General features: G+C 32.5%; 1 protein-coding gene, 1 long non-coding RNA gene and 1 pseudogene across 3 annotated transcripts; 2 read left to right on the forward strand and 1 right to left on the reverse strand.

Moving 5' to 3' along the window:
* The first annotated feature begins 756 nt into the window (after nucleotides 1-756).
* On the forward strand, nucleotides 757-4433 carry LOC131635156 (receptor-like protein EIX2; annotated as a pseudogene).
* Nucleotides 4434-4570: 137 nt separating this feature from the next.
* LOC131635158 (uncharacterized) lies at nucleotides 4571-8031 on the reverse strand. Its single transcript, XR_009293742.1, has 5 exons — nucleotides 7038-8031; nucleotides 6701-6926; nucleotides 6498-6599; nucleotides 5773-6020; nucleotides 4571-4849 (listed from the first exon to the last, which is right to left on the reverse strand). It is a non-coding gene; the product is annotated as an uncharacterized LOC131635158 (long non-coding RNA).
* LOC131635157 (heavy metal-associated isoprenylated plant protein 39-like) lies at nucleotides 4686-5777 on the forward strand. 2 transcript variants are annotated; one of them, XM_058905762.1, is made up of 3 exons: nucleotides 4686-4825; nucleotides 4996-5077; nucleotides 5207-5777. In XM_058905762.1, exons 1-3 carry the CDS (start codon nucleotides 4817-4819, stop codon nucleotides 5407-5409), a joined length of 294 nt encoding a protein of 97 aa, XP_058761745.1. In that variant the 5' UTR covers nucleotides 4686-4816; the 3' UTR covers nucleotides 5410-5777. The 2 variants fall into 2 exon arrangements, with proteins under 2 accessions (XP_058761745.1, XP_058761746.1); XM_058905763.1 differs by having other exon boundaries at nucleotides 4689-4825; nucleotides 4999-5077.
* Nucleotides 8032-8294: the final 263 nt, after the last annotated feature.

Raw genomic sequence — 8294 nt, forward strand, 5'->3', positions numbered from 1 at the left:
TGATTTATTGACACTGTAAAACATCAACAAAAAAATTATGAGCGTTTTATCAAATTATATTAATATTTAAAAATAATTTAAATAATTTGTCTGAATGATGATTCTAATAAGACGACCTTGTAATTTATTTTTATATTGACAATACATATCTATTAAATTCACAAAACATATGAGCATTCAAATAGTTTCTACAATTTTCAAATTCCATTTCTTTTATCTATTTTATAATTGTTTTGTTATGGCATCTTTTTCTTAAGTTCTGATGCCTTCACATATATTAAATAATTTCTTTATATTTTTATCTTAAATAAATTTTTTATTAATGTGTGAAATTTTTGTTATTAAACTATTTGAAAAACAAAACACCAATAATTTAAAGTAGTTACTATTTTAAAAAAAATTTAAAACAAAATACATTATTTTGCTTATATTCGTGAATTCCTTGGGTGCAAGTATAAAAACCAGAAAAATATAAAAAAAAAATGAAATTACGTTGGTTGAATTAAAAGATGCAAAATTGTATGGTAAGTAATTCGCCATTACTGTATCTCTAAATATCTTGGGAAAAAATGTGTCACTAAACATATATTATTTTTTAAATACTAAACATTTTTTTATATAAAAAGCTTGCCTTGATTTTTGGTTTAGTTTGATGCTTCGAGGAAGTTGTATTTAATTGATATAAGTGAAAATGATGTGTGTGTTATACTTATATATATAAGTTGTGTGAGTGAAGTGAAAAACATCAACCAATTCCAATAGAAAAGATGGAAAGATATTACAAATGTGCTTTACTACTTTTGGTGTTGATTGTAATTCCACAAATGTTCTTGTGTGCTAATTCAAATGTCCCATGCATAGAACAAGAGAGACACGCCCTTCTTGCTTTCAAAGCATCCATTTTCCAAAACTCATCAAACACACTTTCTTCATGGAAAGGCACTCACTGTTGTCAATGGGAAGGCATTGGCTGTGACAATGTTACTGGACATGTTGTCATGCTTGATCTCAGAAATCCTTGTTACCCAGCACGATATTGGTGGCGACAAAAAAAGGTTGATTACTACCTTCAATATATTCTGGATGATGATGATATGCAGTGTTTGCAAGTAATTGCTCCAAATGTCAGCTCGTCTTTGATACAATTGGAACACTTGACTTATTTGGACTTGACTGGAAATGATTTCAGTGGAAGTTCAATTCCTATGTTCATCAGTTCCATGGGACGCCTTGAGCACCTATCTCTCTCTCATTCTAATTTTAGTGGGAGGATTCCCATCAATCTTGGAGATCTTAAAAACCTACAATTTCTTGATATCAGCTCTAATTACAGTTACAATTCCAATTACTCATTACAAATAACACAAGATGCCAGTTGGATATCTAAACTTGATTCACTCAAACACCTTCGCTTGAATTCTGTTTCCATCAAGGACACACACAACTTGTTTCAGGTACTCAATTTACTTCCATCCTTGTTGCATCTTTCCTTGTATGGTTGTGAACTTGACAATTCACGCATACCTCATTATGCTTTTCAAAACATGACGTCTCTTGTCTATCTTGGTCTCTCACTAAATAATCTCCATGGTCCAATTCCCAAGGTTTTTCAAAACTTGAATTCCATTGAATCACTCTATCTTTCTGGAAACAATATCAATTCTATTCCATTATGGTTTAGTGAATTACACAAACTTATCGTTCTTGATCTTTTTGACAATGAGCTCTATGGTCCAATTCCCAAGGTTTTTCAAAACATGACTTCCATGGAATCACTCCGTCTTTCTCACAACCATTTCACATTAGTTCCTTCATGGTTTTGCAACTTTCAAAAACTTACTTATCTTGATCTTTCTTACAATAAGCTCTATGGTCCAATTCCTGAGGTTTTTCAAAACATGACTTCCATTGAGTTCCTTGACCTTTCTGATAATCGTTTAACTTCAATTCCATCAAGGTTTGTTGATTTGAAGAGACTTGTGCACCTTGATCTTAGTTCGAATCAACTCACACTTAAAGATTACTTTTTATCATCAATCATAAATTCCATGTGCCGCCTAAAAGTATTGAAGTTATCAGAAAACAAGATTTACACAGAATCAACGGAACACTTTGAAACATCTAAATGTATTAGATATGATTTGGAGTACTTGGAATTAGGGTATAATTATATCAGTGGTAACCTTCCAACTTGGTTGGAGAAACTTGAAAATCTAAAATACCTTGATTTTACTTCAAATTTTCTCCATGGACCTATCCCTTTGTCAATAGGAAAGTTGTCAAAACTGCGTGAGCTATATCTATCCAATAATACATTTGAAGGGCTCATTCCTGAAAGTATAGGTCAACTTGTCAATTTAACTAACTTGGATCTTTCTTCTAATAATTTTCATGGTTTAATTCCTCAAAGTCTATGGAAACTTGCAAATCTAAAAAATCTTGATCTTTCAGAAAATTCTTTCAATGGACTCATTCATGAGAGTATAGGCCAACTTGTCAAGTTAACACACTTAGATCTTTCTTCTAATAAGTTTGATGGTTCAATTCCTCAAAATCTATGGAAATTGGCAAATCTAGAGGTACTCGATCTTTCAAAAAATTCTTTTAATGGGGTCATTCATGAGAGTATTGGTCAACTTGTCAATTTATTTCAATTAGATCTTTCTTCTAATAAGTTTGATGGTTCACTTCCTCAAAACCTTGGAAAACTTGCAAACCTATATTTTCTTTATCTTTCAAATAATTCTTTCAATGGACTCATTCCGGAAAGTCTTTGTCAACTTGCCCATATGTATTATTTAGATATTTCTTCAAACATGTTGGATGGAGTAATGTCTATGGAAAAAGGATGCAGTTTAAGTTTGAGCTATTTGAATCTCTCCCATAATCAAATCAGTGGTTCACTTCCAATAGATATTGGCCATAAAATGCTGTCTTTAGAATACTTGTTTCTAGGAAATAACAACTTAAATGGTTCAATACCTTTCTCTTTATGTCAAAGTCCACTGCTCAACCTTGACCTTTCAAACAACAAACTGTCAGGTGAAATTCCAAATTGTTGGAAGAATACTCAACAATGGTCCGAGATAAATTTGGCATCCAATAAACTGACAGGAACATTCCCAAGCTCATTCGGGAATCTTTCCTCATTGTTTTGGTTGCATTTGAACAACAATAGCCTTCAAGGAGAGTTTCCGGCGTCTTTTGTAAACTTGAAGCAATTGTTGATTTTGGATATTGGTGATAATGAACTTTCTGGGGGTATACCATCATCATGGACAGCAAACACCTTTCCTTTACTACAAGTTCTTAAACTGCGACATAACATGTTAAGTGGTAGCATTCCTTCACAACTATGCCAACTCAAATCGCTTAAAATTTTGGACATTTCCAAAAACAAATTACAAGGTTCAATACCACGATGCATAGGAAACTTTGAAGGAATGAAATTGGAAAAAGTAATACCATCGCCATCTCACATGCAATCATACAAATTAATAGCAGAGGCTCCTCAAATATGGTCAAATGAGTTTCTTACAGAAGTTGATGCAGAACCTCCTACTGCAAGTGAATACGAATGGTCTACTGAAGTTGTGACAGAAGTGGTTAAAGGAGAGGAACTGGAGTATGCTAAAATCTTGAGGCTTGTTGTCGATATGGACTTGTCAGAAAACAATTTGGTTGGATTCATTCCAAGTGAAATCACATGGCTCACGGGACTGCATAGTTTGAATTTGTCAAATAATCAATTGAAAGGAGAGATCCCTCAATTGATAGGGGACATGAAATCATTAGAATCATTGGACATGTCTCATAACCAACTTTCTGGCAAAATTCCCAATACCATGTCTGCTATAACTTCATTGAGTTTTTTAAACTTGTCTCACAATAATTTTTCCGGACCAATTCCCAAAGATAATCAGTTTTCAACTTTTAATGAACCATCTTATGCATACAACCCATACCTTTGTGGATCTCCACTTCCAAACATGTGCCCTAGTGATCTTTTGCATGGAGCTTCTGAAAGCAAAGGTCATGAAGATGAAGATGGGATAGAAAAAGTATGGTTCTACTTTGTGATAGCACTTGGCTTTGGGACTGGGTTATGGGGAGTTATTGGCACTTTGTGGTTCAAGAAGAAATGGAGACATTCTTACTTCAGATGGGTGGAAGATGTTGGTGATGATATATATGTGACAGTTGTAATAAAAGTGGCAAGGATAAAGAAGAAGATGAAGAGAAACCATGCACGAACATGAGTAGCTCTATGTTTATGTTTCTTGTTCACTTATTTCTTTTTACTGAATGTTTCATTTCATATTAGCATAAGGTTAATGCCACACTTTGTATTTGCTTTTCTTCTGAGTTAATTTTATCTTTATGATTGAAAAAAGTATGTGTCATTAAGTTTGTCTTTTGTTGTCTCCATCTCATATTCAACTCTTGTCATCCTTATCATAACATTAAGTTAATATCGTCAATAAAGCATTTGGATCTAAGTAAAATATTTCTGGAAATAATTGTGTTCTGACATGAGTGGAGCCATACAAACATCTATAACATTTAACCATGTGTGATTTGTATTGATAGGGTAGGAAAGATAGTATAAAAACAAAGCGAAAATGAGAGACAAAATAAAAGATGTTTCAAATGGCACGTAACATGTTATCAACACATCAACCATTTGTCTTTTTGAGTTTCTCCATTCTGGCTGGCCAGTAATAAAACAAGACATCCACAACCACACGTCTTACATTGTATTCTCAAACCTTCATTCTCCTCTTGCTTGTTTTCACACCCTTCTTCCCTTTTCACAATGGCTCAGGTACTTATCTTCCCATTTGGGTTTCTGCACAATAATTTTTTCATTATTAATAATTAAAGTGACACCATAAACTGTTTAGTTATAGTTATATGAATAATCTGATTTAGAATTGTGTTTGTTTACTCCTTTTTCTGTCTGTTTACATGTGCTATCACTCAATGGATCCGTAGCAGAAGGTGGTGTTAAAGGTCCTTACTATGACGGATGACAAAACAAAGAAGAAATCAATAGAAGCAGTTGCAGATATCTATGGTGAGTGTTAACTTAATTTAATTTTCATTTACTCAAATATATATGTTTAGCAGAAAGTCAGTTTTCTCTGTAATGTATACACATAAAGAAATACAATTAAAGATGCATCTGTGTAAATGTCTATAACAGGGGTTGATTCAATCGAGACAGATGTTAATGAACAGAAGTTAACAGTGATTGGCGAAATGGATACAGTGGCAGTAATGAAGAAGCTAAAGAAAGTGGGGAAGGTAGATATAGTATCAGTTGGACCTGCCGTAGAAGAGAAGAAAGAAGAGAAGAAAGAAGAAAAGGAAGAGAAAAAGGAAGAGAAACAAGAGGAGAAAAAATAAAGACAATACACATCATTGGATTTTCAAATTCTCTCTTTACATTGCCCAAGGAGCTAATGACTTATGAATGTGATAATATATCTATCTATGCATTTGATTCATGCTTGTAAAGAATGATATAACTACATGCAAAGAATGATATATTTGTGGAATGAAAGAGAAACATAAGACCAAACCAAAAAATAAAAGCGGACAAAAGAAGATTAGGAGGTTTTTATATGAATTAATAAAGGGACCTTTCTCTATGACTAAATTTTAAAGATATAACCATTGTGAATCACCTAAATGTCTTCATGATGCTAAAATTTAATTAACAAATAACTTAGCATGCAAGATAATTCTAGAGAAAAGTGCTGGGATTACCCTGAAAGAAAAGCAAGGTACAATGGCTTCAGCTCCCTTTACAACAAAAGCGTACTTAGAAATCCGATTGAATTGATTATTTCAGTGTTTGAACGAAATTATTTTCTGTGTGATTGGCCTCGGTTCTTTCCAATCTTTATGCACAGGATGCCTCATGGATCTTATGGAATTCTTAATAGGAGCATAGTAACTTGAACTGATATGATGAATATGAATCTGAAGAATGGTTTTACTGAAATGGAATGATCCTGTCATGAAAACAATACCAATTAAATACAATCAATAAAAAAAATCTAAGCTTTGATACTATTTTATTAGTATTATTAAAATTCATCTTGAACTTGTGATTAATTGCGTGAATAAAATCATAACTCACACAAGAATTGTTCTAGACCCCTTGATATTCTATCCCAGTGCAATTCTAGCTAACTAGCCTTTATATTTAAAGTAGATACTCAAAGGTTGTGTTTTTCATTATTCTTGTTTCCCTGAACTCATATGTATGGGGAAAAATCTTAGTATACGAACATTAATTCTATTACTTCAAAGTACATAAAATATAATTCCACCACTTAAAGTATGCTTTCTTGGATTATAGAACCAAATAAACACGATAAATTGGAAGAGCATAAAGCTTGACAAGATTTGCGGACAAACCAAAACAAATTACAAGCAGATAGCCACAGATACTCAGTCCCCAAAACTTGGATGATGAACACATTTACCTTAAGGACTCTGAATTGTGAGAACCATAAGCAGAAAACTGAAGTATCTCCACCAGTATAAGTCTGTACTTTCTTGTAAATAACATAACTGGGCACGGTGAACTGATAATTGCAAAAAATGAAGACAATTTTAGTGCAGATTCAAAAGTAAATCTAATAGTTGTTAAAAAAATAGTCTTGTGGTGTTAATTGAAAAACATTACCGAAGATTCGGCAGCTTTATTTATTATTGTTTACCAACATAATAAATAACCATGACTGTTTAGTTTGGACTTAGCATAGCATCCTAACTGTGTGGATTTTGTGATCCCGCTATGCATATTGACAGAAGTCTGTCTTTTTATAAGCAAAAAATGAAATGCAGAGGCATCAATCTGAGGGAAGGAATCCAAACTAGTCTGGCACCCTGGGCTCTGCTCTAACAATCATCTGCAGCATACCAAGTATATGTCAAAAATCGAAAATCAAATACCAAAAATATGGGGGCATAGAATAAACCCGTGCAAACAGCAAATTATTGAAATATGTAAGTAGGCAAACCTGTCCAATAGTGGAAAAATCTCACCAATCAAAGTCAGGAACAGAAGAAGCGTATCTTGTTTGAGCACAGCAAATATAGAGCCAATAAATAAACCATGACAATAACCTTTTAATACAAAGGATATGTTTTTCATGGAATATAGAAGCAGACTATGGCTGTCTTGAAGCTACAAAGAAAAGCAACCAATTTGGGCCTGATTTTGGAAGGCAGCATAATTAAACACACAATTGTATTTGCAATATTTTTGGCTGTTTGCTCCGGACTCTTGGAAATGCACCAAGAAACCATGTGACTTAGTCGTACAACTAAAAAATAAGCGAACATTTTTAATTATAGATCTCATCTCAAAATCATGAATGATTGACATAAATTTCAGTTGATACAAAACAGTAAAGAATAACATACAAATGAAAATGACACCACTTCAAATATCAACAGACAAGAGAGATGAGCACAATAACTGGAATATGTAATGGATAATGCAATAGTAGTAAAAAATTGGAAATATCAGATACCGTTTGAAAAATATTATAACCAAAAAGACATTCTATATACTATACAAACAACGATTTTCCCTCAACAGAACACTGTTGACTTTACAGGTGCTAAAAATGATTTTTCAAACATACAAGACAGCTTTCAAATCTAATATACTACAATTAGAGAGAAAGGAAGGCTCGTGTATCATTTCCAGAAGCTAAGGGCATCTAGTGCACCAAATAATGGATAGACTGTCAAGCATATGGATTATCAATTCTTTATCTACTTCCAAGTTATAAATGCTTACATTATAAGACTTACTGTAAATTACTTGGCCCATAAACAAAAATTTGGTTGCCAAAGGTACATAAAGTTTACTTTATAAAAGTAAAGTAAAGATGATATCGGCACCCCACGTATAAGCTCTTTGCAATATGCAGGCACATATGAATTAAAAGAATCACAACTAAAATAATGAACAACAAATGTTGATCATATGTTATACAAAATTGGGCATACAGGTTTACATTTTGGCTACTCAGTGTTGAAAGAATTATATATATATATATATATATATATATATATATATATATATATATATATATATATATATATATATATATATATATATATATATATATATATATATATATATATATTTCTCTGCACTTTATCATTTAATCAATGCAACCATATTTTTCATCTCGGAAGCGTTAAAACATAGGATTTATTCAATTAATTGGGAAAATCAGAATGTTCCGTAGATACAGCTACGA

This window comes from Vicia villosa, unplaced genomic scaffold, assembly GCF_029867415.1.
Source record: "Vicia villosa cultivar HV-30 ecotype Madison, WI unplaced genomic scaffold, Vvil1.0 ctg.001440F_1_1, whole genome shotgun sequence".
NCBI lineage: Eukaryota > Viridiplantae > Streptophyta > Magnoliopsida > Fabales > Fabaceae > Vicia > Vicia villosa.